At 38.5% G+C, this 14,761-nt stretch overlaps 2 protein-coding genes across 7 annotated transcripts in view; both read right to left on the bottom strand.

Moving 5' to 3' along the window:
• Positions 1-3,646: 3,646 nt before the first annotated feature.
• Positions 3,647-8,101, bottom strand: LOC125767414 (mediator of RNA polymerase II transcription subunit 19). The gene is made up of 4 exons (XM_049433966.1): positions 7,384-8,101; positions 7,146-7,294; positions 6,463-6,570; positions 3,647-6,394 (listed from the first exon to the last, which is right to left on the bottom strand). Exons 1-4 carry the CDS (start codon positions 7,598-7,600, stop codon positions 6,104-6,106), a joined length of 765 nt encoding a protein of 254 aa, XP_049289923.1. The 5' UTR covers positions 7,601-8,101; the 3' UTR covers positions 3,647-6,103.
• Positions 8,102-8,807: 706 nt separating this feature from the next.
• LOC125767406 (transcription factor AP-2-epsilon) overlaps positions 8,808-14,761 on the bottom strand; it is a 114,434-nt gene continuing 108,480 nt past the window's right edge. For all 6 annotated transcript variants that reach the window (XM_049433953.1, XM_049433954.1, XM_049433951.1 and 3 more), the window contains 4 exons: positions 12,344-12,542; positions 11,850-12,114; positions 11,535-11,702; positions 8,808-11,461 (listed from right to left, as the gene is read on the bottom strand). In XM_049433953.1, coding sequence (XP_049289910.1) covers positions 11,351-11,461; positions 11,535-11,702; positions 11,850-12,114; positions 12,344-12,542 — 743 coding nt within the window. In that variant the 3' untranslated portion in view covers positions 8,808-11,350. The remainder of the gene's footprint in view (positions 11,462-11,534; positions 11,703-11,849; positions 12,115-12,343; positions 12,543-14,761) is intronic.

A 14,761-nucleotide genomic window follows, 5' to 3' on the forward strand; every position in this document is an offset into this window, starting at 1 on the left:
TTGTTTTTCACTCTTTTTTTTATTTAAAGCATTACTTGAGTGAAAAGAAACACATTGCAACCGATTGGCATTAAAATAAATCAATTTAATTTTTTTTGCAAAATTTCTCAAAAAAATGGCAAGGGGTACCCCTTATGAAATTTTCGAGTTGAAAATTTTTTGAAAATTTTTTTTTGATTTTTTATTCTTTTTTTAATTTAAAGCATTATTTGAGTGAAAATAAACTTATTGCAACAAATTCCCATTAAAATAATCCCCATTTTTCAATTTTGCTAAATTACTCAAAAATGAGGAAAATTTTACATTTTCTCGAACAGGGTAAGGAACTTGGTTCCTCGAATAACTTCTGGCACAGACATCTGAGGGCATGGCCGTCCAAGAAGAAAATGTAGCCATTGATGCCATCTACCGACCACAAGTTAAAGATTGGCGATCCGTTGGATATAGATCGAGTTATAGGCAAAAGTTGGTGCAAAAATGAGGAAAAATTTTCATTTTCTCAAACAGGGTATGGAACTTGGATTCTCGAATAACTTCTGGCACAGACATCTGAGGGCATGGCCGTCCAAGAAGAAAATGTAGCCATTGATGCCATCTATCGACCACAAGTTAAAGATTGGCGATCCGTTGGATATAGATCGAGTTATAGGCAAAACTTGGTGCAAAAATGAGTCTTAGTAAATTTTTATTTTTTTGCATTTTTTGATTTTTTAATTGTTTTTCACTCTTTTTTTTATTTAAAGCATTACTTGAGTGAAAAGAAACACATTGCAACCGATTGGCATTAAAATAAATCAATTTAATTTTTTTTGCAAAATTTCTCAAAAAAATGGCAAGGGGTACCCCTTATGAAATTTTCGAGTTGAAAATTTTTTGAAAATTTTTTTTTGATTTTTTATTCTTTTTTTAATTTAAAGCATTATTTGAGTGAAAATAAACTTATTGCAACAAATTCCCATTAAAATAATCCCCATTTTTCAATTTTGCTAAATTACTCAAAAACGAGGAAAATTTTACATTTTCTCGAACAGGGTAAGGAACTTGGTTCCTCGAATAACTTCTGGCACAGACATCTGAGGGCATGGCCGTCCAAGAAGAAAATGTAGCCATTGATGCCATCTACCGACCACAAGTTAAAGATTGGCGATCCGTTGGATATAGATCGAGTTATAGGCAAAAGTTGGTGCAAAAATGAGGAAAAATTTTCATTTTCTCAAACAGGGTATGGAACTTGGATTCTCGAATAACTTCTGGCACAGACATCTGAGGGCATGGCCGTCCAAGAAGAAAATGTAGCCATTGATGCCATCTATCGACCACAAGTTAAAGATTGGCGATCCGTTGGATATAGATCGAGTTATAGGCAAAACTTGGTGCAAAAATGAGTCTTAGTAAATTTTTATTTTTTTGAATTTTTTGATTTTTTAATTATTTTTCACTCTTTTTTTTATTTAAAGCATTACTTGAGTGAAAAGAAACACATTGCAACCGATTGGCATTAAAATAAATCAATTTAATTTTTTTTGCAAAATTTCTCAAAAAAATGGCAAGGGGTACCCCTTATGAAATTTTCGAGTTGAAAATTTTTTGAAATTTTTTTTCTGATTTTTTATTCTTTTTTTAATTTAAAGCATTATTTGAGTGAAAATAAACTTATTGCAACAAATTCCCATTAAAATAATCCCCATTTTTCAATTTTGCTAAATTACTCAAAAATGAGGAAAATTTTACATTTTCTCGAACAGGGTAAGGAACTTGGTTCCTCGAATAACTTCTGGCACAGACATCTGAGGGCATGGCCGTCCAAGAAGAAAATGTAGCCATTGTTGCCATCTATCGACCACAAGTTAAAGATTGGCGATCCGTTGGATATAGATCGAGTTATAGGCAAAACTTGGTGCAAAAATGAGTCTTAGTAAATTTTTATTTTTTTGCATTTTTTGATTTTTTAATTATTTTTCACTCTTTTTTTTATTTAAAGCATTACTTGAGTGAAAAGAAACACATTACAACCGATTGGCATTAAAATAAATCAATTTAATTTTTTTTGCAAAATTTCTCAAAAAAATGGCAAGGGGTACCCCTTATAAAATTTTCGAGTTGAAAATTTTTTGAAATTTTTTTTCTGATTTTTTATTCTTTTTTTAATTTAAAGCATTATTTGAGTGAAAATAAACTTATTGCAACAAATTCCCATTAAAATAATCCCCATTTTTCAATTTTGCTAAATTACTCAAAAATGAGGAAAATTTTACATTTTCTCGAACAGGGTAAGGAACTTAGTTCCTCGAATAACTTCTGGCACAGACATCTGACGGCATGGCCGTCCAAGAAGAAAATGTAGCCATTGATGCCATCTACCGACCACAAGTTAAAGATTGGCGATCCGTTGGATATAGATCGAGTTATAGGCAAAAGTTGGTGCAAAAATGAGGAAAAATTTTCATTTTCTCAAACAGGGTATGGAACTTGGATTCTCGAATAACTTCTGGCACAGACATCTGAGGGCATGGCCGTCCAAGAAGAAAATGTAGCCATTGATGCCATCTATCGACCACAAGTTAAAGATTGGCGATCCGTTGGATATAGATCGAGTTATAGGCAAAACTTGGTGCAAAAATGAGTCTTAGTAAATTTTTATTTTTTTGAATTTTTTGATTTTTTAATTATTTTTCACTCTTTTTTTTATTTAAAGCATTACTTGAGTGAAAAGAAACACATTGCAACCGATTGGCATTAAAATAAATCAATTTAATTTTTTTTGCAAAATTTCTCAAAAAAATGGCAAGGGGTACCCCTTATGAAATTTTCGAGTTGAAAATTTTTTGAAAATTTTTTTCTGATTTTTTATTCTTTTTTTAATTTAAAGCATTATTTGAGTGAAAATAAACGTATTGCAACAAATTCCCATTAAAATAATCCCCATTTTTCAATTTTGCTAAGTTACTCAAAAACGAGGAAAATTTTACATTTTCTCGAACAGGGTAAGGAACTTAGTTCCTCGAATAACTTCTGGCACAGACATCTGAGGGCATGGCCGTCCGAGAAGAAAATGTAGCCATTGGTGCCATCTATCCACAGGTTAAAGATTGGCGATCCGTTGGATACCGACCGAGTTATAGGCAAATTTGGTGCAAAAATGAGCCTTATGAAATTTTCAATTTTTTTTAATTTTTTTAATTTTTATTTACTCTTTTTTTGTTTAAAGCATTATTTGAGTGAAAAGAAGCTTATTTCAATTAATTAGCCAACGGTGGATGCGTATTCCACCAGAGACCGAACTTAGCTCAACTTATCGTCAAGGAGCACTCAGCATATACAGCTTCAAGGGGAGTATCAATCATATCGGACAGAAACGAACTATCCTGTTTGTCTGTGCTTGTTTTATGCTGTCTGATAAAGCACCATGAACGGGTATTTTGTCCGATCTTGTTCGTAGAGCACGGTCTTAGTTCAGCTAGCATTAAACAGATGGCGCTACCACAACGAAAAGACAGATTTTCCAAACGATTTTCCTTTCGTTGTTTGTTAACACCACAATTCAAAAATTCTAGCAATAAGGCCAGACCGCTTTTTTAAATAAAATAAAACGTAATGTATAAATGTAATCAATGTTCGGTTTCAAGGAGGACACACATGAGAACGCTTATCGATGGGTTCGACTGTTTTTTTGTCAGTTTGTTTTCCATTTCAGTGTTTATTGCTAAAATATAGGAAATAAAAGTTAAATAATTCCACAGTACGATTATAAATACAAAACGGAGTGGTGGAGGAGAGGCTTTCATTTTCATTTTATCATAACCTCCATGTACACTCCTCTCATTTCTCTCTGTTTCTTTGACGCAACATCGGGGGTTTTTCCTCGTCTATTTAGTAATGTCTTAGCATCACGGGTACAGTTTGCCCTGTTCTGCTATTCTTTACAAAACTAAAAGGCATTCAATGAGAGGCGGACGTGTTGTAACGGTTAGCTGTTGTTAATATCGCTTACTGAAAAAAAGACTCATTACCGCCAGATAGAATTTGCTTGCAGATTCTGCGCTATGCTTGGCTGCTATTTTGGCATAACTCAATGTCGTACATTACTCATTCGTTTATTGTTTTAATCTCACCTAGATTCTGATCTGGTTTGCTGTAAAGAATAGTTTTTGAGGCACGATATAACTATGATCAAATGGTTACGATCCTGTTCCAGAGATCCGTCCAACATCTTCTACCAATCAAAGAACTGAATTTCCTTTGGAGTGTATTTTTCTTCAATATCATTCATTTTCTTGCGATATTTTGCCATCATCGCAAATCAGTAATGCTTGAAGTCTCCAAAGAATGCTCCATTATAGAAGTATACCAAAAATTGGTGAAAAAATGGTGTGATAAATGGGAGATTGGTTAACCACATTTGAACTAAGAACGGTCGTTATCCTCGTGAGTGTTAAACATTGCATAAATGAGACGAGAAAAAAAGGCTCCCGTGTGGGTCCTTATTAAGAAATAATCTTTTCCCTACTTGTTACATTTTGTTTTGTATTGTTTTGTAACATTGGTTTTTGTGTGGTATTATTTTGTTTTACCTCTTCGTTATCTCTTTTTTTATTTGTTGGTTTATTTGTTTTTCTGTTTCTATTTCAAACATTATGCTGCTTGTATTGATTAGTACGATTTGTTGCGATGGGGGCACCCATCCACGTAATCTTACTAAATTTGCATCTTATTTAGTATTTAGCGGACCAACAGTTCAATTTCATTCATTCTCTCGCTGTCTCTGTATCCCTCAGTACTTTATACACAGTTCAACCCGTCGTCCAGGCACCTGATATTGCAACTGCACAGTAAATTTGCTGCATCTTTACCATCGTTACCATTCACACACCGTCGTTGCTTCCCCATTCCATTAGATTGGTTTGCTGTACGAAATAATCTTTCCCCCTTCTATCCGATATGGTGGATGGTTGGCAATGCCCCATACATATGTCTAATCATTATCCTCTCACCGCGAACCTGTCCCCCGTTTGCATTCCGTATGTGTGCGCCAAATAGCAAACAGAAAAAACCTTCTTAATATTACACATTCCCAACATACCTTAAGGATATCGGATTTTTTTTCTTCTCGCTACTGTCTTATACAATAATATACATGTAGCTAAACAAACGTGTTTACGTATCGATGTGTAAAACTGGAAAGAGGACTCACAAGTTAAAAGAGCACTGCGTAAGCAGAGTGATTCACACTAGAGGATTGTATGTGGGGAAAGGATAAAAGGAGCAAGTGGAATTTTAAGATATTATACATATTTAACAAAAGAAGAAAAAAAAAACTTAATTATCAAAAGGTGCCGAGAGAGGATGGGAGATGAGGCGTTCTGTTGTGCAAACACGCTTCCCCTTTAATGATATAAAAAAAAACAGACGCATCTTAACCATTTCTTCTTTGAGAGCTTCCAAGTGCGACAAGTGGAAGATGGACAGCTCGACTTTAACATGCTTTCGTGCAACCTTCGTTATCTTCTCGTTGTGTTTTGTTGTTTAAATTAAGATTCAACAGTAGAATTCGGAATCCACTCTACGTGTTTGCTATTCTGGCACTATATTATAGGGCTTCATCGAAACTCGTGTGAGGAGCCACATACTATCGCCGTGTACACCGTGTGTTGTGTGGCGAGACAGGATCGTTGCCACTCTCTTTGATGTGTGAGTGAATCACCGGATTGTACGGCATTATGGAAAGGGAAGGCAATTTGTTTAACAAAGAAAAACAAAAACAATGAAACCACATCATCGGAAGCCATTCTTCTCGCCAGTCGTACAGTTTTCACCCATAAGTTCCTTATAAACACGCGCCCGGCAACACTTTGGAAGGATCGCATGTTGATCCTCGTGAACTCTTCCGGCTTTAATATCTATACACCACCACGCAATGGTTCGGCCGTGTGGCAATGGAACGGGAGAGCAAGGTCGAGCTGACACGGGGGGTTTTCCCGTTTAATTTTTGCCGATTGCCTCTTACATCGCTCCCTAATTATTTGTATCTTTGTATATCAATATATGCGTATGCGTAGGTGTGGATGTGTTGTATGCATAAAGTGTACCCTTTCGACAGGATCGGCTAATAGACTTGCGTTTGCGGTGGTACCGATGCCGTCCCACCACCGCCGGCCGGATGCTCCGGACTGTGCCGTTGTTTTTTGCGCTTTTTCTCCTTTTTCCGCTTCTTGCGCTCCTTGTCGTCTTCGTGTCTTTTCTGCTTTTTGTGCTTCTTCTCGTGCGTATCGAGCCCGGCCGCTTCGAGCGCAGACTGTTCCGGTGGCGCTACGCCATCCTTGTGTTTGTGTTTCTTATGCTTATTCTTATGCTTTCTAGTTGGTGCGGTTTTTAAGTGTTTGTACTGCTCCGGAAGCTGTGGAAGGAAATGAGCGTAATGAAAGTTAGGACACGATCCTCGATGAGAGAGCAGATGACACTTACCGGTCCGGGATGTAGACGGAATCCGGCGAGCTGTACGCTGGTGAGTGGAAGCAGTTCTTTGCCCACGATCGGTGGTTTTTCGATCACACTTCGTAGGGAACTATTATCCTACAAAAAAAATCACGAATTTACACTTTAATACATCGGTGCAGTAGGTTTGATATTAATATTAGACGAAACAGGCAGAATTACTACATAAATTAAATTGGAATATATTTATAAATAATGTTGTGGTTGCTTGACCCCGCACTACATATTTTAAAGGCTTGTTAAACTTAATGCCACGTAGCTAAATTACTAGACAAATTTAATTGATCACTTCGCTAGAGGAGAACATTGTCTATTTTCAACAAACATTTTCTTCTTAATAGTGCACTGCACCATTTGTATGAGTGAGTATAAGAAATCATGAAGTTAGGTGGTTCACATCGTCCATATAGTAATCTAATAATATCATCCTTCAGTGACCCCAATAAAGCAAAATGAATTGCCTTTAAGCGCAATCTTAACGGCACGACCAACCTTCACTACCGAAAAGATCTATCACACTTTCCTTCACTGTGGTAATCTCTTCCATTGTGCATTACAACCATAAATAAGCATTTAAGCATCCTTTGTCTCGTCACTCGCTAGCAACAGCACATTCCTTTGAACAGTCTGGTTTGTTTTCGGCTGATACTTACGAGGTGCCCCGGTCCATCGATGACACCAGGTAAATTCGGGAGAAATGATGATAGCTGTTCCTTAACTTTTTTACCACTAAATTTACTATACGAATGCTCTAAACCATAGTGTGCCATCAGATTCGTGGCTCCGGTCAGTTCGCCTTCCCCTGCAACAACAGACAAATGCAATCAAACGGTTTAGTTTAAATCTTTTTTTTTTGTTGTTTTCGAAAATGGGTTGTTCCACCTTCCTTACCGGGTGGTTCCTTCATTAAGTAAAACGGTCCACTGTGGAGTATCGAGGGGTTTTTCCCAAGCTGGATCGTAGTCTTTAATGTGCCGGAGGAATCCTGACGGGCGACGACGGGCGATCGTCCCCCGGCCCCTCCAGCACGGGGCGACGATTTGGGCGAGTACTGTTCCACCTTCCGGAACGGATCCGTCGCCATCGTGTTGCCGTAATTGTTAAACATGTTGCACGTCTGGTACGGGCCGTATCGCCCTGCACGTACTGTCCGCTTTGCAAAGAGTCACACAGTAGCTCGACACGACCGTCTGCAGCAACCGTAGGTACTGCCAGCGACGATACCAGACGACATTCACGGTCGATGCACGGTTGCACGGATATGGGAGGCACTTTAACGAAGGAATCGGAGCCCGTCGCCCGTAGCTACGTATCTGAACGGCAAACACGGACGTGCACAAGGCAGGCCTACTTCTTCGCTGTGTCGTCGTTCCAAGGCCCTCTTTCACTGTGGTCTCAAACAAACGCGTACGGGAAGCGTGGCAATCCGTGGAAAAACGGACCCCCGCAACACCGCCTGTGTCCCCGGACGGTGGACGGCGGACGAACGGGGACGGAATCGCGACTATTAACGTTCGTAATTTCGCAGCAAAACCACCGATTATCGGAGCGAAGAGACACGGATACGAACACCAGGCAGCAGAACGTACTCTTCTTCTGCGTTTTCTTCTTCGTCGTTGAGTGTGTATCTCTTTTTTTTCTAAATTTTGGCTTATGTTTTTCTTCGCTTGTCAAAGCGTTTATACTGTGGTGTTGGTTACTGGAACGTAACGATTTTTCCACCAAATGTTTTGTTGTCGTTTCTTTGTTTGTTTGGAAATGTGGTTTATGCTAGAAAATATGTTTTTAAACACTCGAAATTAAAATTTGTTTAGTAAGAGAACACATTAAAATTGTACTTGCTAGCATTTTGATAAGAAAAGCACTGTCCACTTTACATTTGATGCGATTTATTTGTTGCACAAGAAACAACATTTGTAATTTCGGCTTTTCATTTACAAAATGTATAACTATATTTAAAACATCATAGTATCATGTGTATTGTTCATATTACATCAGATTGTATTAGAAAACAATATATTTTATATTGCGTACTTTTACCGCCAAACGCAGGTTGACGGGTTTGGCTTATCGTTTAATTGTCAAATTCGAAATATTCAACTGTTCTCAATTTGCTATCCGGTAGACAAAGCTGCACAAATCATACTAAGTACAAAATTTACTAAACATTAAAAAAGTGAATATTTATGGATGAAGAAAATAATTGAACATTGCAGCCATCCGCTATAGGTAGTATAAATTTACACATGTGTAACTATGTTCGGTAAAAAATCCTCCATTTAAAAACATCGTCAAAGAAAGTAGACGCACCGATGTGATGAGTTTAAAATATATATTTTATTTAATTTAAATTTTCAATAGTTCAGAAATGTATGTCATAAACATTTGTTTCTTGCTGTTTTGTTTCTTCTCATAGTTCCGTGTAGGAAAATTGCGTGTGTGAGCGCTGTTTTTTTTGTAATTCTTCCTTACTATTTTTGTGGCTTCTGATTTATTTTACACTTTGTTTTTTTTTTGGATTTTCCTTTATACCTAAACCGCAATCAACTGTTTGTTTGTTTTTCTTTTATTGACACAAAATTTGTCCGTTCGGAGTGCTTGGCCACGTGGTTCGGTGCAGGGACATTCAGTTGCATTTAAACTTATGTTGTTTGTCATCCTGGATTGGCATTGTGTGTTTCGTTTTTTTGTGTATTTTATTTACGCTGTTTTTATGTGCACATATGGACAGGTGAAATTTGATCGATTTGAATCTTTGTGTAATAGTGATGTAGCTGCTGTATGCTTACATAAATTTATAAATCATTTGAAAACCAACGGCGTGTTTACATAAACACATACACGCGTATCTTTTGTGTGTTTTAGCTCACCGTATCGCGTATCGATGATTGAGTTTTGTTTCCGAATTCCAACGGTTTTCATTTTCATGCGTGTGTATATATATACTGATATATGCAGGGTGCGTTTCTGATCGCGTTAAATATCTTACTAAGGATATGCCGTAAAATGGAATGAAGTGAAATTTGAAACGATTATTGATTCAAATTTAGCCCGTCCGAACTGTCGGTTGCTTCTCTCGTGTACATCGGTGTACATTTTTATTATATCTTGCAAAGCTTCTCTTCCTCTTGCTGTCCCTATTCGTGGCTGTACAGCGATCGCAAATTTTAGCTAGAGAGCTAAGACTAAATTATTTGATTCTATTTGCCTTTGTACAGATAACATACACACACACGCCTTAACCATTTCCTATGTGGTCTATGATGGTCAACGGAGATACCGGCCAATGTGCAAAGTGTTACGCTTTCATTCAGAATGTACAGCTACCAGAGGTTGATTTTTTGTTTTTTTGGTGCGACCGGGTGTGTCTAAGTATATTTTCTTGGTTGATTAATTATCTAAGACCCTTTCCAGATAGGGAGGAGCGGGAACATTGGAAGATATGCGCAGCGTCTGGTTTTGGCATGCACGGGCTCAACAGCACCCAGGTTCTTATGGCAAAGAATTGTGATCCTTGTTAGTAGTGCTAACGGACAAATCCATACAAAACTGACAAGTGCACACGTACGAAAGAAGAGGGACGCTTCGGTAAGCGATGGCACTTCTCGATGACATTGGCGATAGTCTCACTCACGATCCTCTGGCGCCACTGTACGATCGCACAACAACGAAAGAACCCAACCTGTTTCCTTTTTTTGGCACTAAGAATTTTGATGGGATCAGTATGGCGCTGAAGTTAGTAGTTTCATCTAGTAGTATTAGTAACCGAAAGCGTCAATTTTGGCACATAAGTTTACCGTTTTCAGTTAAAAGTGAAGCAATATCACTAGAAATAAATTATTCTTCCTGTTTTGTGCATTCGTGCGTACTTCCGGGCGTTTTGTTTGATGAAGTAAGAATTCGTGAGCGAATGCCAATTTAGTGGATGAGTTAAGTAAGAAACGCTTCATTTTGATTCACCTTCAGCATCATCACCGTTCGTTTCGTTCCTGCAAAAGCTTCTTGTCTGTGCGCGTATGTTTCAGTTAACCGAATACTATCTTTGAGCTATGTTAGATACACATTTAAATAATACCTTTATCACAAGGAAGATCAAGCACTATCAACGACAATCAGGGGCTGGGGCACGCTTCAATTGGGGGTGGGTGGGACAGAGAAATAAAACAAACCTAAGTATAATACTCGTTCGTACTTACTGCTATTGCTTATATCGTACTCCTATATAAAGGAATGGAACCAAGAACCAAAACAAACCGGGTCTAGGTGGAATGCAAAAAAAAACAAAACAACTAAAAATACTACCGTTCGACATAGTGTCGTCAGTGGTTGCCCTGTCCGGTACATGCTTTAAAGTTAGCTAACTTAATGATTTCACTTTTCTTTACATTTTTTTCTCTCCCTCCGTTTAGTTCTCATCCGGGTGATCTCGTCGGCGAGTGATCGTTGTGCTTGTTGAAATCTCATGCTGTGACATGTGTTCTTGGCTCTTTTGCTTTGCTTTACACTTGCAATCACAATTGTATGTTTTGCCGAAAGTAGCCTGCAGAATGAAAACTTTGTCCGTTTTATCCCTTCTGTCTTTTACAAGCGTTCTATACTCGAACCAGAATAATGTACAACTGCAACTGAACTCAGAAGGCGAGTGAGGCGTTGTAGTTCTTTTAACGCCCTATTTCATTCTCTTAACACTTGGCAGTCTGAAGGGTTTTCCCCTCCTTGTCACCAGATCGATTTCGCGCAACATTCGATAAGCAACGTGCCATGTGTACGTACGTTCCTCCACCAGCTCAGCCACCCACCCGGTTGTTCCCACGCACTAAAATCGATCAATTTTAGTGAAGAGATAATTTTATAACTGTCATTTCTTGTCGCTTTCCATTTTGTTCTTGTCTAGCGAAGAGGTGACCATACTGCCGCCATTGCCCGGATACATCTTGTCCAGGTGTTTGATCGATTCGTTTAGATAGTTCTAGAGTGCGGGAAAGAAACGGTGAAAGATTAGTACACTTTCCTTCAAGCTTTTTGAGCTGTGTTACACGTACCTGTATTGCTGTCAGTGCGGCAACGATAGCCGGCGAACCGAAACCGTGTGAGATCAGCGAGAAATGCGTCAGATGTCGCTGTATCGAAGGGTCCAGGATATGCTGGGGTCTGGTATTGCAGAGTGGCGATCGATCTTGGTTCAGCAGATCCATTAGCTCTTTTGTGACCTGATTGGGAACGATTCATATTAATGGTACATTCAACCGCGTTCATTTCTTACCTCTTCGCCTAAAGGTATGCAATTAACCTTTATTATCATGTCGATGCGTTATATTGCATACAATTGGGCGCACTACATCGAAAACACAACCAACCTGTTTCGTGTTGAGCAATAGCTCCTTCCTTCGATAGGACTCCTGCGGTTCCGAGTACTGACGGGATAGATACTCTGCCACCTGACGGGCCGGGAACTCCGTTTCACACACGTACCCAAAGTCACGCGCCAGATGAATTGCTTCGCCTTCAACCAAGGACGTCAGTAGTGTAACGTTCGCCGCCTTACGCCGTCCGGCCGGCAGGTTCAGACCAATCTTTTCCAACTTTTCCCTCAACAATCGTCCCCCGTTTTTACTCTTCGCTCTGCAATGGTTAAAAGACAGTCGGAAATACGTGAGCAATTGATGCAAAGCAACAAGACACATTAGAGATTTAAAGTTGGGCAAAAGTGTGATATCATTAACGATGGATTAATTACGCAAACGTTACGTTCGCCTGTTCGTGCCATCGTTTTAATTACTCGCGTTTATTCACACCCGGACAAGTTGATGAAGCTGAAATAAGAACGAAGGAAGGAAGTCAAAATGCTTACCGTCTCAGGACACCTCCTAGCAGGGACGCATTCAAACACTCTGGTGGCGATAGCCGACGTTGCACTTCCGCTACGGTTACTTTGTATTTTGAGGTGCTCGATAGAAGACTTAGCCGCCCGGGCACGGAACAGAACACATCGCTCGGTGAACCGAGATTGATTTGGCTGCTATCCTTTTTGATGTCGGTGATGGGGAAATCTGTAGACGAATGATGAAAGAACAGGGAAACACACCGTTAATAGAAGAATGTGTTAAGGGATTAAACGTTACAGCGCGATGACATTGAACCTGGCTTTTGTGGAAATGGGTGGAATTTCCACTTTCACCAATGTTGTGGAGAGAAATATTTGATGGAATAGGAAAATTTTGGTGAAAATATTCCGCTTTGGACATTCTTGTGTATTCTAACCCAACCAGTTTGCATTTCGGCAGAGGCAGATGTAACGGTAGGCGGAAAGGTTGCTGCCTAGGGGCCCACCGGTAAGGGGCGCCTCTAAGAACGGAAATGTCAATGAATGTTGGCAGCAGAAGAAAATCTTTCTCCTAGCCATAACACACTTGCTAACACGGTGTTATGGAAAAGGGCCTTCTTTTCTCACTAATTCATTGCCACTTGATTGAACCAAAGCCAACTCACAGCGTTTTGCTACTAATCACAACAGTGTTTTATTTTATAATAAAATGTTTATATGCCTACATTTTCCATGACGTAAATGTCAGAATTTGAACGAGAAGAGCGAAGAGTTACGTGTTGAATTGTTTTTTTTTAACGAGGCTTTTTACATTCGCATCTCACGCAGGAGCGAAGTGTGTGCGAAAGAACGAGATGCCAGAGATGACACCTGCCGGCCGCATCGCCAATTATGGTTGTGTAAGTGTGGCGTGATAACGAGATCATGATAGTGCGAATAGGAGCAACTGTGATCAGTATCGATCGGACCGCAATACATTACACTTACTAGAGCTTTCGGTAGTGCGGCGTCCTTCCTTTGTACATAAAAAAATGTGGCAAAAAGTTGTTGTTTCGTGTCAAAAAGTGATCCTCGAGGATCTTATTGCATAAAAACAATAGTTAGTACAACAATTCGTTTGTTTTTTGTGATATTAAACAGTGAAAATGTGGTAAGCACGCGTTCAAAGTGATGGCGGCGTCGGCTTGGGTTTTGTGTCAGCGTATGCGTGCCACTTGTGGTGCTTTCTATACTGCAATGTGTAAAGTGTGTAAGTGAAATGGGACCATAAATCACACACGGTATTGAAGTAAATTCAAATTTTTCATCTTTCATTGGATTTTAAATCAATTTGATTTTATTTGTTTTTACGAAAGTGTTTCCACAAAAAACGGTGAAACTAGAAAAATGATGAACTAAAGTGAAAAATGTAAAGGAAGAAGGTGTGTGTTAGCCTTCTTATGAATTTCATTCCATAAATCACTAGTGCGGTTTCGGATCGATCGGCATCGTGTTGGTCGTGCGTAAGTGAACTTGTTCCTTCTTTCGCTTACATTGATAATAAATTTGACTATTTCATAAAATTTGGAATTAAAAAAAGTTTCGGTACGTGTTTTAAAAAAAAGCAAGTGTTGGTTGTTTTTCAGTGAAGAAAAGTGATGTTTTTTTTAATGAGTTTATTGCGCGAATTCGTGATTCGCTTATTGTGTGAAAATGCGGTCATTTTTAGGTGAGTGTAGTGTAATTGTGCTAAAGCTCATTGAAGTGCCTTTGTGCACAGAAAAAGTGCAAAATTTTAGTTTTTTTTATGAAAAAAGTGTTAGTGAAAAAAATGTGTTAGTTTTTTTTTATCAATGTGCTTATTGCGTGTAAAATGTGGCCATTTTGAGTTGAGTGTAGTGTTTGAAATATGCCAAAGAGCATTGAAGTGTGCGTGGTTTGGTATGTGCTTTTCTGCACATCAAAGTGTTTGTTCATTTTTGGTGAAAAAATGGTGCCTTTTTATTAGTGAGCTTATTGCTCATAGAGTTAATTCGTCATGCGTTTATTGCGTGAAAATTTGTCGCCATTTTTAGGTGAATATAGTGTTTTAAATATGCCAAAGAGCATTGAAGTGTGTGTGTGCCTTTGTATGTGCTTTTTTGCTCAAAAAATGGTAGTGTTTGTAGCTTTTTTTTGTGAAAAAAGTGATATATTATCGATGAGTTTATTGCTTATTTCGTTAATTTGTGGTTGGCCTATTGCGTGAAAAATGTGGCCATTTTTTGGGCAGTTTTGTTTTCCGAAGTGAAGTTAAATATGAAAGTAAAGTGTCCTGCCTACAAACTATTGTTTACCCGGGTAAGTAAACGACATTTAACATTGAGTTTATAACATTAGCCGGCGATGTAAAAAGTCATGAACTTCATGTAAGGTTAAAAAAAGTTTTCCTCAAAGTTTAACACATTTTTACATTTCTCTCCCTTC

This window comes from Anopheles funestus, chromosome 3RL (genome assembly GCF_943734845.2).
Source record: "Anopheles funestus chromosome 3RL, idAnoFuneDA-416_04, whole genome shotgun sequence".
NCBI lineage: Eukaryota > Metazoa > Arthropoda > Insecta > Diptera > Culicidae > Anopheles > Anopheles funestus.

Coding starts and splice junctions, on each gene's coding strand:
- LOC125767414 (XM_049433966.1), bottom strand. CDS start 7,600: ATGTTTAACAATTACGGCAACACGATGGCGACGGATCCGTTCCGGAAG. Junction 6,571..7,145: donor TCGATGGACCGGGGCACCTC/GTAAGTATCAGC, acceptor TTTTTTTTGTAG/GATAATAGTTCCCTACGAAG. Junction 6,395..6,462: donor TCCGTCTACATCCCGGACCG/GTAAGTGTCATC, acceptor TTCCTTCCACAG/CTTCCGGAGCAGTACAAACA.